Source organism: Myiozetetes cayanensis, unplaced genomic scaffold (genome assembly GCF_022539395.1).
Source record: "Myiozetetes cayanensis isolate MyiCay16 unplaced genomic scaffold, myiCay2020 scf30, whole genome shotgun sequence".
NCBI lineage: Eukaryota > Metazoa > Chordata > Aves > Passeriformes > Tyrannidae > Myiozetetes > Myiozetetes cayanensis.
In genome coordinates this window covers 6573641-6595736 of record NW_026087522.1, presented here as the reverse complement: position 1 = coordinate 6595736, position 22096 = coordinate 6573641, and the positions used below count along the sequence as shown (strand labels likewise).

The following is a 22096-nucleotide window of genomic DNA, read 5'->3' as shown; positions in this document are numbered from 1 at the left end:
ATACAAAGTTAATTTGTATGCATGAAACAGAATAGATTAAATTTTTGAATCATACTAAGGAGGAATTGAAAATAAAAATTTATCAGTTTCTGTAACTCGTCAAATCATAGATGACTTTACAGGAGTCTAAAAGCTTCAGTTTATCTTTAAAGAGAGAAATTTCTTAAGTATATTTTACTAGGGGGTCTGAATTCTCAACTGTTAATCATATGACATGTTCTAACCAAAAGTACTTTGATGTGTGTCGTTGGAGCTCTGGAGAAAAGATGACCCCTTGTTAACCAGTGGTGACCAAGGGAAGGGTTTATCTCTTCCTGTGTTACTTTTCAAAACACTAGATTTGAACAACCACAGCGCCCAAGAGCTGCTATACCATCTGTTTTATGTGAGTTTGTTTTTACTTTTAGCATGACCTCTGCTACAGAAAGGGTGGGGAGGTTGCACTGGGAGGAGACCCCCTGCAGTGCATCTTAGAATCAGTAATTTGTTTGGGTTTTTTTTCAGACCATTTCCAGGACTTGTGATTAACAATCGTAAGTATTTATGGGACACTGATGACAAATGTAGTTTTGTAACCTACTAAGAATAATTTTCTACATTGTGGCTTAGTGGTAGAGACTCCATAGTCAGTAAGGTCTCGGTATAACTGTGTCTTTCTTATTTAGATTTCCTGACTGCATATACAATTAACTTGAGGGCATGAGGGTAAATTTACATTTAAACAGCATAAGATCAGCATAACTTTCATATGAAAATGTGAGACACTGAGTTTGTATTTTTCAGCTGCAGAGTCACAAAGAGATTTAGGATCCTGACCTAGCAACAGAACATGAGAGTGCTTACACTGTACGTTTAGATCCATCACATTAGCTGTTAAAAAGCAAGAACTTTACAGTAGCTGCACAACCCTGTTCCAGTGAAAAATTCTGCATTCTACTGAAACTGTAACTGTTTAGAGAGACAAGTGTACTTAGCTGAAGTGCCACGGCCAATTTGTCAGCATATGTTGGGACTGGGGACTGGTCATTGATCGTGTGGGGTTTGAGCATTATTTGTGTCCACTAATTATGATGAAAATGATCTGGTACTGATGGATACCAAGGTGAATGAAAGGCTCTGAGCCTGCTGCTTATAGGTATGATGCTTTGTTCTTCATATGAAGAACATGTGGAAACTTGAAGCTTTTGGTGCTTGCAAGCAAAATAGGGAACATTTTTTCTGTACCAGAATATACTGAACAGCAACTCAATCACAACTGTTAGTAACCTGTTCATGTGACAAGTTTCAGGATTTGCAGATTCAGAGGTTGCCCTTGTGTTACATGTGAACCATTTTCATTGTGAAGTGAAATGGTGATTGTGTCTAATCTTAGATCTGATGGAAGAAGCTGAAGCAGAAGCAGAAGCATCACCAACAGCAACAGCCCCAGCATTACCAGGTGATGCAGAGTGTGAAGTATGTCCTTGCAGGAGCGGTGGGTTATGGAGTTCTCCAGCTCATTGGCAGATGCCATTAATAGTCAAGTCCTGGGTATACGCTGTTCATGATGAACCATATCATTTGACTGATTGTGTGCAACAGGGACTTTTGTAGCTGTTAAATATTAATAATTTAATGGGAAGAACCTCCGCTTTCTTCGAGCTTTGTCATTGGTATGTTCCTTGATTTGATTTTTGCAGATGATGAGTGAGCTGAAAAGAAGGATTAGTAGGGGTGATATATAAAGCCAATTCGGTATCTGTTTACTGATGTCTTCTTAACTCAAATGTGTGCATATCTGAACCAGATAGATGTTCAGCCAAGTGAAGTTTGCTTGCATAACTGGCAATGGGGTCTGGATGGACTTTCTGCCTGCTGCAGACCTGTAACCCCTGCTAGACTGTGTCTGGGACTGCACACATGTCACCTGTCTTAGTCTGAAGGGAGAACTCAGCTTTGTGCTATTAATAACTGGAGTAAATGTGGTTGAGCGACTTCATTTTGATCCAGTATAGCTTCTAAATGCTCACAGACCTTTTAAAAATGTGTATCCCAAGTTGGTGTAGTGTGGGGAAAAACTTTTGCAATTGACCGAATAAACCATTACAGGATGAAATTGGGAAACTAAGAGAAAACATTCTATAAACATTTTAAGAGTAAGGGACACTTGTATGATGAAAATTATTATAAAGGAAACTACTGGCTCATCTGTTTATATGTGAAGGTGTGGGAGGGAGGAAATCAGCTGCTGATGGTCTGTGAGCTTGATATGGTCTGTCTGTCCCTAACACAGCCGCAGCGTTAAAAAGGTTAAATGGCTTTCCCAGAACCTGTTCATGTCTAAACCATGCAGAGATAATAGAAGAGACTAATCGGGGAATTAAAACATACTTCTTGTCCTGTATTCTGCATTTTCCCACTCTCCCCTAATACTCACCATCCAAGACAGTGCTCATCAGGACTGATGACTCTTTTCAAGCTGTTCCGAACTGGGTGTATTCTGTGCAACTGCACATTACATTGTGCTGCGACTTGGTGGTATGTCTGCCACAGCAAACCATTCTTGAAGAGAAAGTGTTAAATAGTTGAATGTAATAACTGTTTGAGATTGCTTATAATTTGCTGCAGACTTTAGAAAGTTACACAGATTTATCTCAGACAAAAAGATACGAGTCTGATTGTTAAAACAAAAATTAGTTGCTTTTTTTCAGGGAAAACTTAATTTCCCTAATCTGATTCATCTTGTTGAAACTATATTCATATTCATTTGACTGTATTTTTTTCATTTAAGAGCCAGCTGAAACAAGCAGAATAGAAGTATCTCTAGGAGGTAAGTGTTCTTCTTCAGTTATTATCAACAAATATTTTTAAGTAATGTTGAACAAAGTTTACCTTTTTTTTTGAAGAAGCCAGGTCAATCAAAACCAAAAAAATGGCTTTTATTGGTTCCCAGAACATTTCTTCATTAATATCATGCTGCATCATGGGAAAAATACTTGTGCAAAACTTATTATTCAAGTAATTTTACAAAGGAATTTTATGAACTATTGTTCACGTGAGTCATCACGATGGATAGGCTCTGAGAGATTGTTCATATCTGAGTGATGCATCTAATTATTCAGTGCAGCAGTCTCCACAGTTGATGCGAGTGATGGCCATCATCAGAAACTCTGAATGCTGTCTTGATATACCATGTTGAGGGCAAGGGAGGGGAATATTGTTGTTCTTCCAGAACTTAAGCTCTGAAAAACATCCAACTTTCCTACTGTCCAAGAATATACTCGAGTTGTTTCTTTTTCAGATAGAATCATAGAATCATTTAGGTCAGAAAAGCCATATAAGAACATCAATCCAACTGTTCCCCCAGCACTGCCAAGCCCACCACTAAACCATCTCCTCAAGTGCCACATCCACACAGCTTATAAATCCCTCCAGGGATGGTGACTCCACCACTTCCCTGGGCAGCCTGTTGGAGAGCTTGACAACCCTTTTGGTGAAGAAATGTTTCCTAGTATGTTTATATATGTGAGACTAAGAAGGCTGTAGATTTTGTATCCCCCCCTGTGCTTTTGCATGTGGTCTTCAGGAATACTGAACTGACATGAGAGTTGGGATGCTGATGTCTGCTGTGTGCTCTGCTCCTCTAAATGCTGCCTTTGCTATACCTCAGTCTGTCAAGCATGGCCCTGGATGGCTGTGCCTGCCTCTGCTGTGACTGGCACGGAGAATCTGAGGTGCTGTGGTAGTTTGCAAGGGTGTGGTCCTGAGAGGGGCTCTCTGATGTGTCCATGGCAGCTTGATGGCAACATAGCCAACAGCCCTGGGATGGAGGCTGCTGTGCCTCAGCACTTTTAAGACTCTCAACTTCAGTTCATTCCCTAATCCTGCTTATGTGGCCCAAAAAAAGAAAGCAGCAAACCTCAACACTCCTGTTCTTCTGCACCCTTTTCCATGGAAATTCCCTTTCCAGTCTCCATAGCTTCAGTTTCCCTGTCAAGTCACTGAACTCTGAGCCAAGCCAACACGCTCAACTGGAATGACTGTTACAAGCTCAGTTACAGGTTCACTACGAGGATTTTAAGTCAATCTCTCTTGGAGTCTGCATCAACCCTGTTGCAGCAGTCAAGACAGAAAGAAGGCAAGCATTAGAGTCACAGCAGAGCTGAGCTGAGCTTATAAGCTCTCAGTTACTGAAAGCTGGAACATCGGATGATTTAATAATGCCAAAACTCTGTGGGGTCGCCAAAGTTAGATGATGAGGTAGAAAGACAGTTATTCCTAAATGCTGTCATGTGGAGGAATTCTAACTGTGGGCCTTTGAAACAATGGTGAAGAAGAGACAGACAAGTGTGGGTTTGAATTTGTCACCCAAAACTGGATTCATACCCTGTAACTAGAGAAATGTTTTTGTGAAAAGGCATATGATTCCTAAAGAACCCAAAATCACTTCAGAACTAGGCTGGAAGGTATAAAATGACCATGTGGTGAAACAGCTTGGCTTTGTAGTGATGAATGATCCTCACCGTAAACCTTCCAAACAACTTCAGGGAAAAAACAATTTCCTTCCAACATCTCCATTTATAAAAAGAACAGAATCAGGCTCCAGGTCACATATACAGTGCTATACAGGTACAAGATTCTTTTGAGTTAACTTCCAAGCATTCCTGAAATGAAAAACCTGTAACAATAGATGATAAATGCTTTAGTCAAGAAGATAAAATTTGGGGTTCTTTTTAAACATATCATAATGCCTTCCTGTGGGATACTGTTCTTTGAAGAAGAAAATTAGCTAGGGCCAGAATTTTTATTGGACATATTGAAATAGAAAAATGCATAAGTCTATTTCTAATTGAGAGAGGAGGAGTTCTACTAATGCCGATTTTATTTCCATTTTCTAAAACTAGTGTTCTTTAAGATCCCAGGCTGCTTTACGTTGAAGTGGAAATGGTAATTTCCAGAGTCACATTGCTGTGAATACATTTTTATTTGTCATTAATAGTTTAAAGGGATAATTAATGCTTTTCATATGCTTTCATAAAGTTTTACTTTTTAAGTACAACAATAACAAAATTGTTGGGGAAGTTCCCCTTTCCTTCATTCATTACTGCTCTTTCAACAGATAATACAGAAAAAGAAGAAAATTCTCAAATAAAGCAAAAACTACACTGAATGTCATAGACATCACCAATACCAGGTAAAAGAATTCAGTGTTTTGTGAAGTCAGTGCCTGTCAAGGAATAGTATTCTTAATATTTTTGGGGGGAGAAGAGGGATGAGGTACAATACTGAATGTCAGAAGGTACCAGTCCTTTTATTGTGAATTATTTTATCTGTCTCAGTTCTCACATATAAATTGTAGGATGTTTTCACTTTCTTATTCAAATAGAGTGTAAAGCACACTGTGTTCAAATTTCAGAGACAGTCAGTCCTAGGAAAATGTGGCCTAAAAATAAAAATGTGTAATGATAATTACATACCTCGGAGGCAGAGCAACTGAAAGCTGGGGGAATTAGTGTTTATGAAGAGCTCTGACATGGTTGTGTGAAAGAGTATTATTGTTCTTGGTAACACCCATATATTTCGAAATTCTAATTGACCAGAAAAGCTCTTCACTGTTTTTGCAGTATTGTCTGAGCTTGGGACACTCAGTAAAGCTATCAGCTGTGATGGCAAACAGATCTCTTTTAGAAGTTTTCTTTCTTTTCCATTAACTTATGAGAAGCCCAGCTTAATTTAAAGTGCCGAAATGTTCAAGTCTGTCTCTTACACGATTTTTAACATCACTTATTCCTAAAAATGACATTTTTGTGGCGATGTAGAACAGTGACAGTGATGCTATCACATCACTGAGTTTAAAATGCTGACCCACATGTTTTTGGGTCTCTGTGATTCATTCAGAGAAAATGGTAGTACTTCTTCCCATTTCAGTTTTTTCATAATACTTGAAACCAGATATTTCCCTCATAGTGTGGTATTTGATACTTCAGCAATTTGATTTGACTGGTATAAAGTCAGATGAAGCAGTGGCTGGAGAAGCCTGGAGCCTGCAGGTTTTACTCCTGGCACCATCCAACTTTTTGGAGACCAGGGACAGCCTTGGCCATGGCCCTCCATCCATACAGCATGAACACAGCCTGGGACATGAAATGGTGGCATTGGGACAGTGAAATGATGTGTTAGAAAGTGACAGGCACTGACAAATCAGCATCCCAATTGTCTGTGCCCTGAGCATTTCAGGCACAGCAGTGGTGGTCTTATTAAATCAGTAAAGTCTGCTTTGGGTATATTTGTAATAAAACTGAATGTGGCAGGAGAAAATATTCTGAAGAAAAACTTCTGATTTGCCATGGGAAGCACTGCAGTCAGTGAGACCCTCTCACTTGTCCATTAAAGGTCACAGAAATGTTGTCTGAGCAATGGCTGCATGATATGATGCTGCAGTGGTTTAGATTTTAGATGCTTTAGGCCATCCACTGAATTTATACTTAAGTAAATATTTGTTCTAAATTCTTACAGATACCACTCACACACATTTAATCCCATATTTATTGAAAGCAATACTCAGCTTCTTCATGCTTGTGGAATCTAGGCCTAAATAACTGGACAATGCAACACAAACTGCCCATAGTTGTAATAAGATCCAAAGCTGCAATGAAACTAACTCACTTTTGTAATTTTTCTTATCTTGTCAGAAGCATCCGGTTCTGAGAAGAGCCTGCTGGGCCTGTCTAGAGATGTGTAATATAACTGTGTAAGAAAAGTACCTTCAATACAAACCCTTTTGTATAAGAGAAAAACCTTCTATATAAACCCTTTTGTATTTTTAAATATCAATGTTTACTTTTTCAGCAGTTCTGTGAATTGACTTAAAGCAAAGAATGAGTGTAGATTTGGAATGGCTGCTTTTACTTTGGAATATATTTTAAGGACTAAATATGATGCAGCAATGCTGGGGAGATGATAGGGATTAAAATGATTAGGCTGTTTACATTTCCCAGTGCAGCAGAATTTCACGATACCTGAATGCATCTCAGCTTTTCTAATGAGGAAAAATTTCTGTAAAGGGTTCACTTTATTTACTATGGAAGAAAAAAAAATCATTCATTTTCAGTTACTACTTTAATGGTTAATTGGACAATAGTGTCTGCATATTTGAATGGATTTTTCTTGTTATTCCTGTCACAATTCATATGTTTTTCCTAAATAAAAGATAAACTGTTTCATTTGATGATTAATACTCATTAATGAAATGAACTGTGAAATGGTCAGTATTTCAGTGTTAAACCTTGTTATAGTTTCTTCCATTAATTCAAAGTAGTAAGTGCATGTTTTATCAGAGAGAGTATCACAAGTTTATATATGATGGGTTCAGTCTTGCAGTCCTACTGTAGGGCAGTAGTCGTGTGGACCTGTGAGAGCTTCTCTGCTGAAGGCTGTGGGGATGCCCTTCTGTTCATCTAGAAGCAGTTATGGAAATGTGCTACAAGCTGCTCTAAGTCCTGCTATGTCAAAAGCTCAGGATATTCTGTGATTCTGTGACTACAGCAATTAGTTTTAAGTCCCCTGTAGTCCTCGTTACACCCCACATTGTGTAAGAGACTAATGTACTTTTTTTTTTTTTGAAGTTTCACAAACATAAGAGATGTACAGTTCTGGCTGTAGGATAATCTCCAAAGATGCAGGTTATTGTAGAAGTTTCTCTTTTACTGGCATGAGCTTAGGATGACTGCATTTTTTACACAAATGGTAAACTTTATTCCGTGATGAAGAAACCCTTATGGTTTTCATGACTGTCCATGCAGTATACATTTATGTATTTTACAGCAAGTCCTAGCAGTAATTCTGTAGGCAGGTAGGACATGCTGCAGCATAGTTACTTCCTTCCAGCAAAGAGGTAAGGTCCTGTCATGCCTTTGAGATGGAAATCCTGCTCCAGGTGGGTGAGGTGGTTATATTTTCAAGGAAAATTTTGAAGCCTTAAATTCATTTGAGTACAGTGTCTGTTCCCTGGAAGCAGCGTGAAATTCAGCAGATAAATTCAGAGCAGCACATGCTCTGTCATTCTGGAGGCAACAGAGTGCTGTAGGACATACACTTGTGTTTTCATAATTGCTCCATGCAGATCTAGGTGCTTCAATTCTGGGACCTTGTGCTGGTGATATCAGCAGGGGGCAAGGTTGGCTTCATGCTGAGGCATTTTGAAAACACACGTCCTGTCCAACCTTCCTACTCTCCAGCTGGTGGTGACTAATGCTGAGATGCCTTCCTGCCTCATCAGACAGCCCCTCCCAGCCCCGTGGAATGAGGCCCTTGGTGCACCTTATCTGCTAACCCAGCCTGTGGGTACTGACCACATTATAACCACTGACATATTTGCCTGCTGATGACTCAGACAGGCTCAGTTAATGAACCTGCAGCAATAGGTCATGGTCAGGTTTCACACTTGCGGCTGGACATGTTTAGAAAGGGGAAATGAGCTAATGCAGCTTTCTCTGGGTTTCAGATGGCTTGAATTCCCCTTCTGAAAAAGCAGAAGGACAGTCCATCCCTTCTTCACTCACAGCCTGTGCAGCAAGGCTGTCTATTGCTGGTGGAGTCGTAAATGTTTACTCAAAATGAGGGCAAAGTATCTCAGCAAAAGAACTGGGAAAATAAATAATTCCAGGATATTGCCTTGTCTGGTATATAATAGCAGAGTGGTCCTCCTGCAACTTTGTATGCAGGACCTGAAAAAAAAATTAAGTGAAAGGGGATGCAATGGTTTTACAGGAAGGACTACAGTCCTTATGTGATGCTGGGAGTTGGGGTGGTGGCATGCATCACGTGTGACCTGCTGCTGGGCGTGCAGTAATGCTGATGGGTGTGTCGGCACTCAACGCTGAAGGCTCCTTTTGGTCTCAGACATTTTGAGTTACATCCAGTAGAGGTAAATTAGACTGACAAAATAACTGCACTGATATTTATACCTTCCAAATATCAATTTTATATTAAGAAATTACCTACCTCTAGTCCTAACAGCAGACTTTTAAGATGGTGACTGTTCATGAAAATCTCACTCATTTTCAAGCTAGTAATACATGAGATATTCATGAATACATTAATATCTTCACCTCTTTAGGTGTTGAATGATAATGCCCTAAAAAGCTTTGGTTGTACTAATAAACAAACAAATAAATAAAATTGCAACAACTTACCAGACCTCTGACTAGTTTTTATTCCAGCATGAAAGGTTTGTGTTGACAAAGAAGCAGACAAGTATTTATTCCCTATGTTTTACTGAACTTTAAAAGCCTGTCCTGTGCAGTGGGCTGGCTCCTTTCTCTTCAATGGAAATTCTGGATCCAAGTAGTGTAGTATCCAGGATGTCCATGGTGGAACTGGGCATTTCTCGGTTACGGCCCCCTGGGTTTTCTCACAGCGTAACGACCAGTTGAAGTCCATCTCCTCTGTGGTGCAGCTGCTGGCCATTGTTTTTCCCTTGGGAATTGAAGTTTTCCACATATAAAACTTGAACCTCTTCTGCTTTGTTTCTTTTTGTATCTGTCCTGTCAGAGATCCACTGTCAAGGAAGAGGACAGGCTCTCATTTCTGTGATTATGTAACAGCTGTCTGCCATCAGTGGACATAAGCAAGGCCTCCCTTGGCTCTGTATTCAAGTAAATAAAAAATTACATTTTGAACAAAGTTTAGAGTGGCACTCCTTTCATCGGCTCTTAATTCCTAAGAGGTTTTGGTATTAGTTTTGGGTGGAGCAGTGCAGAAAAGAGGATAGTCCATTCACCTAAGAAACTCTTGATCTTCAGCACTCCATCTTTAACAGCCTTGATTTAAATCCATCCCCTGAAGTCCTGTGTGTGCTGTTCCCACTGCAAAGCAGTGGGGCTTTACTGAGAGCACTGCTACCAGCTCAGTCTGGAGGCCATGGATTTTCATCTCTCTCAAAATCAAGTCCTGCATTCAGATACCAACCTTGTTTGCCAAAACATGAACTCAGTAAACTCATTCAGATGGGTCATGCCTCTTCTGAGAATTTTCTTCTAAAATTATGCTTCTTGACACCTATTATAATATATATAATAATGGCCAGTCTTTGCGAGCGAAGATCCGGGGAAGGTCTTTACCCCTTCCAGCCTGCGCATTGGATTTTTTAGGTGAGACACAGTGTGCGCGGAACTGAGCCCACCCTTTAATCCTAAGGTTCATCTGCCGGGGCCAAGCGAGCTTGGACGGTGGCAGCGAGGTCCTCAGGACGTAGGTGGGTTGCCTTTAAGGGCTAACGAGCCCCACCTGCCCGGGAGTGGCCCTGACCGGGAATCGAACCCGGGTCTCCGCGGTGATAGTGCGGCGCCTTTACCACTAGACCACCAGGGGCTCCTTGACACCTATTAGTGGCAAGACAATTGGTGGAACACTGAGCACCTTATCACACTGAGTTACAGGTGGTATCTTCCTGTGAACTAACCCATCACTGGCTGTCGTGGTTTTGCCCATCAGCCCATCCCTGGGGCTGAGGATGGTTTTGTCCAGGTGATTTCCGGACAAAAAACCAATCAAAAAGTTGAGTGACGCCTTTGCTAATTACATCTTTAAGAAAACGGAAGAGAAGGTTGGTGGCGCAGTTGAAATTAGGAGCAGCAGCCATGTAGAAGGGTAGCGGGCCCGAGGAGGGCCAAGGCCCCCTCCTCCCCGGCTTGGGCCGGGGGGGGGCAGGTGTAGTACTGAAGCCTCCCTTCTCTCTTGTGAGAGAGTGAAGAAAAAAAAGTTTAAAAGACGAACTGCTTAGACGAGAAACCGCTGCAGAAGAATTCCAGCCACGAGATAACAGGATTTCCAAGGTCGAAGCTGGCAGCACAGGAAAGAGAAGAAAAGTTCGAAGGGGGGAGAACTGCTTTTTCTCCCTTTCGCTCTCCCTCTCTTCAGCAGGGTAAAGACTGAAAAATAAAACCCTGCCACCTGTAGAAGTTTGTTGGGGTGAAGAGACCCCCCATGCGGCTCACAGAGGAGCTTGTGGATGCACCAGAGATTTGTGACTTTAACAGAGAGAAAGCCTTATGCTGGAGCAGGAGCGGCTCAGATAAGGCAGAGTCCTGTTAAAGACTTTGTGACCCTCGAAGGGATCGATGCTTATGCTGGAGCGAGACGGCTCAGATAAGCTTGGGATCTCAGTGAGAGATCCATGCTGCTGCTGTTGAAGATTTATGACCCTGACGGGTATTAGGACCTACGCTGGAACACAAAACGGTTCAGGTAGGGATGTTGGAATCCATGTGTGGGATCCGTGCTGCTGGTGCTAGAGAGAACCTACGCTGGAGCAGAAAATGGCTCAGGTGGGATATTGGGATCCGAGTAAGGGATCCAGACTGGACCCATGCCGAGAAGTCAATCAAGGACTGTTCTCCCATGGGGAGGGACCTCCATAGAGAAACAGGGGTGAACTCTTAAACCATTATTCCCTGTAACCCTGTGGAAGAAGATCCATAGTAAGCAAGTGTCCCCTTGCAAGCCTATGGAAGGAAACCCTTCAGGACCTGGGTAACCCTCAGCCTTCGGTTTTAACCCAGGAGGGGGGTAGGCCCAGCCCTGGAGGCCAACACAGAATAAGAGAGAGATAAAGAAGTTCCAACTGCGACGAAAGTGCTGCAGAGTTACTAGAGAGAGAGAGAGAGAGCTGGAATTCTGAGAACAGAAAAGGACTGCTTCTCCTCCTTGGACTAATATAAAGGGAAGTGGGGGGAAAAGTATCTTTTGTAAATACATAGTACCTTTTACTCAAGTAGAATTGTTGTAAATATAATTCTTTAGTTTTAGTTTGTTAATAATAAATACTCATACCTTTTTTTTTTAATTCAGTCTCTTTTTGTCTGCATAAACCTTCTCTCAACTAATAGTAATTGTATGTGGGGGTATAAAAGTAAATTGAGCCAGGGCAAAACCACGACACTGGCATTTACAATCTCTTGTTTCATTTCTCACATCACAAGATAAGAAATGATGAAACAGGAAGAAACATGTGAATTGCGTGGTTTCCAGTAATGTACTGTCTGTAATAGAGTTTTAAATTTAGTACAAACAATTTTAATTATGAGATACGCTTTCATGACAGTTTATGGTGTTCTCCATAAGCAGCAGCTGTCTGGTGACTAACAGAGCAGAATCCAAACAGCCCTGCAGGGACCTTTTTTAATATCTGTAGTTGTATAATTTTGCTTTGCATATAAGGGAGCCCCCATGTTAAAATAATAAGCCAAATGAAAATAACCATGTTTCTGAACTCCACAGATGCAAAGCACCACACCCAAGGGCCAGGGGAAAGTTATAGTTAGTATTTGGTGTTTTTAATGCAGAGCAAGCTTTTGTCTTTACAGCTAAGGAGGGCACTGGGCTGATCCTGTGGCAGGGCTGGTCAGTGAGAGAGCCCGTCAGCTCCACCATGGTTTGAGGCTGTTGCCTGCCAGGATCAGGCAACAGGGGTGCTGCCTCATTGCCCAAAACATCTCTGCTCCCGGCTGAGAGTGGGGGTGGTTTTGCTTGACGCTCAGCTCACGGTAACATGCTGGCCTGCCAGGGACAAGAGCTGCACCCAGGCATGGGCTCTCGCAGGAGATGAAGCACCGGGAGTCAGGGATGGGGCTGAGGGCTCACAGTTGGCTGGAGTTGGGCTCCTCTGAGCATCCTGTGAAGAGCAGGTCCTGCCTCTGTCAGGGGACTGCCTTGCACTGGTGCCTGTTGTAATCCAGGGTGCCCTTGGTGCACCTTTGCCTGCAAGCAGTGTAGGACTGACCCATGCAGATCTCACATCCATTCGGGTGTTTCTGCTCAGGGCTGGGGAGGGAGAAGGAAGAGATGGTTGCTGATTATGTGCTGCCATATCAGAGTGGTTTAGCAAGGGACTCTCCTGCTCTCCCAGCGGCGTTTCCCCATGCCTGGGGTCCCCTCCCTTTCAGCCTTATGCTCGGCTAAGGTGGTGAGCACTGCTGGGACTGGCTCAGGTCCTCGGGGGCTGCTCAAGGCAGCCTTTTGGTAGCAGATTTTGGGGAAGCTGCAGGTAACTGAAAGGAAACGGTGACGCAAGGGCAGGAGCTCTTGCACACAGCCCGTGGCTGCCCCATCCTGCGTGGGCTCTGCCCCAGCTTCCCTACCTGCCCTTCCCAGCCGTACAGAGAACGGCGCTGCCATCCCCGGGCTCAGGGAGTGCTTTACATGCTTCGTTCAGCCCTTCCAGCTCTGCTAGAGATGGGAAAGGTTCCTCTGGCTGCTAGTGCCAAGGCACCTGTCTGTCCTTGACCCTCTGCTGCAGCACCCTGTGCTGTCACAGGGCAGCATCAGCAGTCAGAGGAGTCACGTGGATATCAGGGTAGCCAGCGTGGCCCTCGCCCTTCACTGTCCTCTGATTCCAGAGGTGCTTCCAGGATATTCCCGAGGCCTCCCACCCCGCCTCCTCCTTCTCCCTGGAACCACTGAAATGGCTGGGCTGGGAACTCGCCATGGGAAGCACCGACTCAACACAAATCGCTGAGGGTAAACGATTACTGGTGCGATTGCAGCGGGAGTTCCGCTTCCCCAGCGCTTTAACGGCGAGCTGTGTGAGGGCAGAGGGGAGGGGACGGGAGGGAAGGGGAGGGGAGGGTGTCCAGAGACCTGGAGAGGCAGAAGCAGGCTCCGGAGCAGGACACCGCGGGCAGGAGCAGCAATGGGGGACGCCTTCATCCGTCACATAGAGCTCCTGGGCTACGAGAAAAGGTTTTTCCCCAGTCAGCACTATGTGAGTACACAGCAACCTTCTGGCAAGTGAGGAGCGAGGACTGGCGGGGATAAAAAGCCTGCCCAGCAAATTTCCTGAGATAATTGTGACCAAGGGCTAATGAACATCTTTTTTTGAGGGGTCATGGCTGATGACATGAGCTGGAGGCAGTCAAAAATATCCTAGACACACAAGATTTTGGGCACCTCCTTTGCAAGCTGTTGGTTACTTCGCGGGCTTGGAAAGGACTTTTTGCTCTTTGACTGCTACCCGTCTGCATGTTTCTGCCCCCTTTCCATCCATGCCAAGTTCCTTAGTGCCCAGCTTGCTCGCTGACATGGCAGAGCTATTTGCGTGGGGTGGTGGAAGGAAAACACGCAGTTTATCTGAAACTGAAACATCCGTGGGGCTCCCCAGGCACGGTACAGCGTGGGGTCCTACTCACCTGCAGAGCTGCAACCTCTGCTTTGCCCTTCAGGTCTACATGTTCCTGGTGAAGTGGAACGACCTGTCCGAAAAGGTCATCTACCGTCGCTTTACAGAGATATACGAGTTCCACGTGAGTCCTTGCGGGACAGGCACTGTCCACTGGCCCAGTACACCAGGGCTCAGGGTGGGGAAACGAGGAGGGTGAATTCCATCTGAAATTGCCCCAAAGCAAACCTGGCTCCAAAGCTTCTGTGTCCAGTCCTTCAATTTCTTTTGCCCCTTTTAAGGTGGGAGCCATCTGTGTCCCTGGGTAGGTTTCTCCCAGTGCTGAAGTGTGGGATCCAGCTAGCACATCCTAGTGGCAGCAGGGCGAGCATCAAGAAAGAGGGCAAGCTGTGGGCAGGAGGGTGGGTGTTACAGGGGGTTCCCCTGGTGCCATCCTCATGGCCGTGCCTGGCTCTACTCTGCAGAAAGTGCTGAAGGAGATGTTCCCCATTGAATCCGGGGACATCAACATCGAGAACCGGATCATCCCACACTTACCAGGTGAGGGGCAAGCACCGGAGCAGGAGGGTGAAATAGAAATTGCAGCTGGTTGGGAAATTCCCTGGTGGGTCAAGCTGGTGCATGGCAGGTGCATGGTCTGATCATTCCTGCCCACCAAGTTTGAAATCTAAACCCTGGAAAGATCTGAGAAGTGGCAGTGGTTCCTCCCAACACTCAGCAGCCCCACAGACTCCTTTCTGAAGGCTGGGCATGTCCCAAAGCATCAGCTGTGACCCCTGGCTTTGGGGAGGCTGAGCTGAGCTGAGCTGAGCTGAGCTGAGCTGCGCGAGCCCTCCTTTGGTGACACCATCACTGGGTTTAGTTTAATGGCCATATGGCAACACAGATACTTTGTAAGCAATGCAATATGTGTTCAATGACAGGGAATGAACTCCTGATCCAAACAGCTGACGCTTTGTCCCCAAGAAAGGTGCAGGTCAATGAACTTTTCCCTTTTATATAATTTCCTGCTTTAAAGGAGACAGGAGAGAGCCTGAGAAAGAAGTGCAGATTGTGGTTGACACCTCTCAAGGAGGAATAAACACTGTGCAGGGTGTCATGTTTGGGGAGGGCTCTGTTGGGGCTGGACTAACACTGACATGCTGGGCTTGTTCCCATGCACCACCCCCACCATGCTGGGGCTGTTCAAAGTGTCCTTGTTCCGTTTGGGGAACTGAGAGCACTGGGGACTAGGCAGACTGCTGGGGGGGACATGGGGGTGCCACCAACCACACACATGCAACCCCTGCTATGCAGTTCAGCATTGCTGGGGGTTGGAGCTGCCAGTGGCATTTTGGAGCTCTGGGGTCAAGAGCACTGTGGCCAGTGGGACAGGGGGATAAGCATAAATGTCCTCTGGTCACAGGCCCCTGAGCCCCTCTTGGTGCCCAAGTACAGCTGCTGTATTTGTGGCCCAGCAGCTGGGTTTAGTCTGAACACCCATGTGGGAATTATCCTGAAGCTGAAATGGGGTCAAACAGGGTCTTTTCTGAGCTTGCATGAACTGTGCTCCCCCAGAGCTTCACATTACGGGCACCATGGAACCATGCAGCACCCTAGGGCCAAACCCACTTGTTTGCAGGGCAAAATTAATGATTCAGAGCAGCCTGCTTGGGAACATATTTAAAACAAGGCTCTCTGTCTGCCTTTTCTGAGACCTTTTCCCTCTCCTCCAGCCCCAAAGTGGTTTGATGGGCAGCGCTCAACTGAGAACAGGCAGGGCACACTGGCCGAGTACTGCTACGCACTGGTCAACCTGCCCCACAAGATCTCCCGGTGCCTGCATGTGGTCAGCTTCTTCAAGGTCCGTCATGACGACATGAACCCCGTCACGGACAGCCAGTGAGTCCAGCTGCCTGCTAGTTTGAGGGAAATCCTGTGTCCCTGGCCTTTGGGTGCTGGCAGTAGCCCACAGGGAGGACATCATTGCTGCTGGATAGGGGTGGTTGGCATTGAGCTGCCTTTGCTCTGACCTGTCTAGGATCAAGAAGCCTGAGGTCTTCCTCCTGCCGAAGGATTCCAAGCAAAGCCTCACTGGTAAGAGGTCTCAGAGGGGTACAAGCAGCTGCCTCGGTAGCAGCAAAGGCCATTTGGAAGAGAGGCTGCCATTCCACAGCAGATACACTCATCAAGAGCATGGTCTTTGTGCCAGAGCTTCAGCTGGGGGGAAGCCAAAGCCTCAGGGGGAATCAGTCACTGTTCTGAGATCCAGCTGGTTTGGGGAAGGAAGAGGGTGGGAAAGCACTTTGGGCTGTCCTGGGGCTGCTTCTGGCCTGCCTGAAATAGGGTGTTTCTGTGCTGGGGGCTGGGAGAGGGAACATCTCTCACTTCTCCCATGCAGACATCACAGGCCCCATTGTCCTGCAAACCTACCGAGCCATTGCTGACTATGAGAAGAGCTCCACATCTGAGATGGCTCTAAAAGCTGGGGACATGGTGGATGTCGTGGAGAAGAGCGAGAATGGTATGTGTCCATTCCTTGGGAGAGCCCCGAGGGCCAGCCCCCTCCCTGCCACCATTTCAGCAAGGATAAGGACTGCCCTTGCATCTTGTGTCCTAACACATCGTGTGAATTAATGTCAGTGCACAGGCTGAAGGGTGAGGGGCAATTCTAGAAAACTCTGCAACCTCCTGGTGTGCCTCAGCCTGTGAGATTTCCTGCCCAGCAGGAACATGATGAACTGGTCAAGCCCTCTGGTTGCACCATGTCATCAGCGACCAGCCCCAGCACTGTCCCTTCAGTCCAGGACATGTGGATGTCTGTACCTGCCCCAGCCAGGACACACTCAGGGCCAGTGTCCCCATGGTTCCCCCACAGTTACTCTCTGTTGTGTCCATGGCTGCTTTCCTCACAGGCTGGTGGTTTTGCCAGTTGAAGAATAAACGGGGCTGGGTGCCTGCTGCCTATCTGGAGCCAATGGATGGTCCTGATGAATCTGAAGAGCAGGAGCCCAACTATGCAGGTAAAATGCTGGGGTGACCAGGGTGTGCATCAGTGCACAGCCTGTGCAGCTCCCCACTGGGATGGCTCACTGCGAGGCTGGGCAATCTGCACTGAGCAGGATCACTGGGCACGGAGATGCTGCTGTAGGAACTGCCAGAAGGGATAAATCTCATGATTTGGTGCCTCAGTGTCAATGTTGGGAGCTTCCAATGACCTGCAACTCAGCATTAGACATGTTCTGGCTGATCACAGATGCTCACCTTGAACCAGTGGCCATGCTGAGCCAGCTGGGTGAATACTGAGGGGTTAGCAGAGGAGCACAGTGCCTCCACGTCACCCTGACATGACAGTGGGGCCTTGTTGCACGGAGCAGAGGAGGATCCCACAGACTTCCGCCTACTGCTCGCAAGGCATCAGCTTCATGAGTTTCACAACACTGCAACAGGCTCTATTAGCACAACACTTCCTTCTGCCTTATTTCATCAACTGAATTCTGAACACACTTTTCCAGCAGAGATAGTTGTGCTTCCATTGCTTGCACCCAGCAGCTTTCTTCTGGAGAGATGATTGAGAGGCTGGGATGAGCCATGGGCAGTGACAAGGCTGGGGAAAGTTGGAATCCAAACTTGAAGCACCCTGGGTCTTGCATAAAACGTAGGGCAAATGTTCTGGTGCCTCCTTTCTCCTCAGTGGCTGGGGAGGTTGAGCTCCATCCCTGGGGTGGCAGCAGACGATCTGTCATCCCCATTTTGTGTGCAGGTGAGTCGTATGTGGTCCAGAAAAGCTACACAGCTGTGGAGGAGGACGAGCTGACCCTCAAGGAGGGTGATACCATCGAAGTCATCCACAAGCTCCTTGATGGCTGGTGGGTCATCAGGTGAGAGATGCCAAGAACAGGTCAGGCCAGCAGGATTCAGGCAGAGGGAAGGGATCGTTCTCCACATCAGGGCTGTGGAAGCCGTGGGCTGTCGGGTGCCACTGCCTAGCACTTCCTTTTGCAGGGCTGCTTCTCAGAGTCTGTTCTTTGCCAAGTACTAAATGTCCCCTCTTCTGGGGACTTCAGAAATATCCAAGAAGGAGGTAGATGGAAAAAAACCTGTTAGTTATTTTGCCTCTAATTGGTCTGGCACATTTTGCTTTGCAAAATCTCAACTTTCATTTCATCTGCAAGGAACATGAAAGATAACCCACAGGACACCAGCAGGGGATAGGCATGAACCATGAATTATGGGATATCCTAAGCAGGAGGTGTTCAAGGCCAGGTTGGATGGGGCTTGGAGCAACCTGCTCTGATGGAAGGTGTCCCTGCCCATGGCAGCGAGTTGGAACAAGATGATCTTTAAGGTTGCTTCCAAGCCAAAGCATCCTGGGATTCTTTGACCACCCACAAGGATCATCAAGTCTCTCTCCTGGACTGAGGAGGCAGTTGCAGAGCCACGATTGCAAGTGATGTTGCTTTGTGTTGCGCTGCAGGAAGGATGAAACCACGGGTTATTACCCCTCCATGTACCTGCAGAAAGCTGGAGAGGAAAACTCTGTGAAGAGTGAACTGAGGAACAGGAGTGCTCCTCCACGGAGGTAGGAGAAGTCCTGGGTGGGAGGGGAGGAGGACTAAAGCTCTTCCTTGAACAAGATGAAATTAAACCCGACAGTGGGTTGTGGTGTCACCTGCTTGCCCTGTCAATGAGGAGCTGCTTCAAGAGATGTGAGCAGAGCAGAGAGACCAGGCTGCAGCAAAACCAGCTCTCTGCTCATCAACTCCCAAAAGCACCCTAGCATTGCTGGTGCCAGGCTGTGTGATCCTTGTTCCAACAGATCCTCCAGCCAAGGGCATTTCCCCTTGTTCTTCTGCAAAGTTTCTTTTCTGAGCTAATCTTTAATTTTCAAATTGGCCATTTTCTTATTTCCTGAGTGCATGCACTGAATCTTTAAGAGGCAAGATTTGACTAAATGGAGCTGCCAAATGGTCTAATCTGATGGGAGAATTTGAGCTAATGGAAGGGATTTTATTTTGATTAAAAAGATAAAAAGCAATAATAACTCACTAATTCTGGTGCAGAGAGAATGGTTAGGAAGGGCAGAGCTTGCAACTGTCTTTTCTTCCCTGCAAGAAAACACATCAGCCCTGCTCTAAAATCTCTTCAAATCCAGTTCTGATGGATCATGGACTGGATGCAGGACCATGTAAAGTGGTCCAGATCCACCTATTTGAGTGCAGTGATGCTCGCGGATACCCTTGGGGGAGATGAGGTGGCCTGTTCCAAGGACAGTGTCTTGACTCCCTGCCATGGTGACACTGCCTCTGCAGTGCTGGCACTGGCAGCCAGGCTGAGTCCTGTTACGAGGGTGGTGACCTGCCACTGTGGGTAAGAGCTTTGATATGACATGGGGTGTGTTCTCAGACCAGGAAGGGGCTGAAGGTAGACGGACACACTGGCTCAAGAAGGGCAGGAGGATGGTGCCATGGGGTGGAGTTCAGGAGCCACCTCACTCCTGCCATGGTAGTGGAAGCAAAGCAGTGGCCTCCGTCTGCCTGTGTGGGGATGGTCCTGATGCTGTGGGTTCTCTTGTAGCAGCATCATGCTGCTCAGCCTTTGACATCTCTCAGTAGTTTCTCTGCCATGGGTTCAACACCACACATCCAGGTGCATGCTGACACATGCCCCACACTCCATTCCCTTGATCTGATCCTTGGCCCTGGGGAGACATGCCAAACCCTACAGCAGGGACCTCAGTGTTGCAGCTAGGATAGGTGCTGTATTTCCATTCATCAAAGAGCTGTAGATCTATAGCTTCCAAGGCTTTCTTGGATAAACCTCATGCCCATCTCATCCTCCCAGCCTTACACCCAATCTTCCTCGCCATCCCCATCGTTACCTTCAAGACTTGTGCTCAGAGTTCAACCTTCAGTGTTTGTTTCTAAAGCACCATCCAGCTACCTCTGAATACATCGTACATCGTGTCTCACTCGTGGTTGTCCTCGAGGGCTGGCATCCACCAGGCAAAACTCAAAAGCAGAAATTGGGGTTTGGGTGAAGCAGAGGAGGAAACACAGGGAAAGAAGTGTGTGGTGTTAGAGCTGCCAGCATTAAAATGAAAGTTTTGTTTCTCACTCCCTGCAGATCCACCATCAGAAACGCGAAGAGCATCCATAAGCAGGGCCGGAAGCAGATCAGCCAGGAGACTTACAGGAGGAACAGCAAGAAGTACATCCAGAGCCGGTGGAACATGCAGGGAAATTCCCAGAACAAGGCCATTGTCATCAGTAAGTCTCAGTGAGTCTGGAATCCTGCAGGCATGGCCTGTGACCCCCAGTGCTGGCAGCTGGAGCAGGATGGCACAACGAGGTCACACTGTGCCCATCTGCCTTTTTCCTATGGGGAAAGTGTGTGCAGGGAGGTGTTTCTTTCAACAAGGTTTCTTACCCCTGGTTGTAGGTCAGACAGAGTGGAATATGGACCTGGAGGGAGGTCAGCCCGCATCTGGGACCTGTGCTTTCCTCTGTGCACCTCACCTCCCCTGTTCTGCCATTGCCATTGCCATTGCCATGTACATTAGCTGTCAGCAGAGCCCCCAGAGGGAAGTGTATGAAGAATCCTGGAATCATAGAATGGTTTCAGTAGGAAGGGACCTTAATGATTATCTCACTGTAACCCTACCTTCCACTAGACCAGGTTGCTCCAAGACCCATCCAACCTGGTCTTTAACACTTCCAAGCATGGGACAGCCACAGCTTCTCTAAGCAACCTGTGCCAGGGTGTCACAATCCTCACAGGCAAGATTTTTTTTCCTAATATTTAATCTAACCCTTCCCTCTGTCATTGTGAAGCCATTATTCCTTGTGCTGTCACTCCAGCCCCTCGTAAAAAGCCTCTCTCCGTGAGAAAGGGTTGCCATTGAGGTAGAACCTTTGGATCTGGAAGTCCCCATGCAGTACCCATGACCTTCCTAAGGAAGAGCAGCTTCTTGTGCAGACCTAAAGCTGGGATTCCCCTGAGAAGAGTTCCCAGCTGGGCATAGGTGGGTTCATCCCACCACCCGGACCTACAGGCATCATGGAGGAGAGGGAGAAACTTTGGTGGCCATCACATAGGAAGCTGCTGAATGTTCATGAGGGTGGTGGGTGGTGGAGCACTCTGACCCATCCGTACATCTGCTTTGCTCGCAGTTGAGAAAAATGAGCCACAGGAGAACAAGGCCAAGGCTCAACCTGCTGTTCCTCCCCGTCCCAGCAAAGACCTCATCTTGAACCGCTGCACTGAGAGGACCCGGAGGAAGATCCTGTGAGGATCCTCTGAGCCCCCCCACGAGACACCCACTGCTTCATCTCCTCCAACCCCTGCCCAGCCAGGCCTCGGAGCCAGAGCAGGGGTCCATGTGGTTCTGGTAGCCCCCACAAGCCACAGGAGGGCTGCTGGCTGAATCTGCACAGACCAGCGCCCGCCCTCACCCTCCGTCATGGCCAGCCCAAGGGGTACTGATGGCATTGCCAGCAGGGACCAGCCCTAGTCCACCAGCTCCAAGGGGCTGAGACCTCAGAACCACCAGGACCCTCATCTCTAGATCCCCTTTTATCACCTCTTTGTGTTTTGAATGATTTTGTGGTTTCATCAATAAAGGAGAGACACTTGATAGACATCTCAGTGTCCACCAGAATCAGGCAGACCCTGAGGAGCAGGGTGGGTATGGTGACAGGATAGGTGTTCTCTTTGGGTATGTTGGGCAAGAGTCTCTGGCAAAAGATGCTGTCAGGAAGGAAATGTAGTTGAGGGGGTGAAAGGACAGCAGCTTCCTCCTGGAAGGCGGCTACTTTGCTCCCTGAAGTGGAAAATGAGGGCTAGGATATGGGGATAGGGCTGCTTTTCAGAGGGACTGTGGTGTGACAGCTGGTTTTGGTGCCACGCAGGGGTTGGTCTGGGTCTGCGTTTGGATTTTGGTTTGTGTTTGGGTTGGGTTTT

At 46.6% G+C, this 22096-nt stretch overlaps 2 protein-coding genes across 53 annotated transcripts in view; both read left to right on the top strand.

The window, feature by feature from the left end:
- The window catches only part of GTF2I (general transcription factor IIi), a 104231-nt gene extending 95059 nt beyond the window's left edge, over nt 1–9172 (top strand). For 47 of the 48 annotated variants that reach the window (XM_050325891.1, XM_050325901.1, XM_050325889.1 and 44 more), the window contains 5 exons: nt 505–533; nt 1373–1438; nt 2771–2809; nt 5099–5173; nt 6672–9172. In XM_050325891.1, coding sequence (XP_050181848.1) covers nt 505–533; nt 1373–1438; nt 2771–2809; nt 5099–5148 — 184 coding nt within the window. In that variant the 3' untranslated portion in view covers nt 5149–5173; nt 6672–9172. The remainder of the gene's footprint in view (nt 1–504; nt 534–1372; nt 1439–2770; nt 2810–5098; nt 5174–6671) is intronic. The other variant, XM_050325862.1, reaches the window with a different exon arrangement.
- A 4201-nt stretch (nt 9173–13373) lies between these two features.
- Nucleotides 13374–21770, top strand: NCF1 (neutrophil cytosolic factor 1). Of its 5 annotated transcripts, none has more exons than XM_050325920.1 (11): nt 13374–13497; nt 14199–14279; nt 14620–14695; nt 15871–16036; nt 16176–16231; nt 16536–16658; nt 17050–17157; nt 17898–18015; nt 18612–18716; nt 20261–20403; nt 21307–21770. In XM_050325920.1, exons 2-11 carry the CDS (start codon nt 14205–14207, stop codon nt 21423–21425), a joined length of 1089 nt encoding a protein of 362 aa, XP_050181877.1. In that variant the 5' UTR covers nt 13374–13497; nt 14199–14204; the 3' UTR covers nt 21426–21770. The 5 variants fall into 5 exon arrangements, with proteins under 5 accessions (XP_050181877.1, XP_050181876.1, XP_050181878.1 ...); XM_050325919.1 differs by having other exon boundaries at nt 13450–13511; XM_050325921.1 differs by lacking the exon at nt 13374–13497 and adding an exon at nt 13616–13741 and having other exon boundaries at nt 21371–21770.
- Nucleotides 21771–22096: the final 326 nt, after the last annotated feature.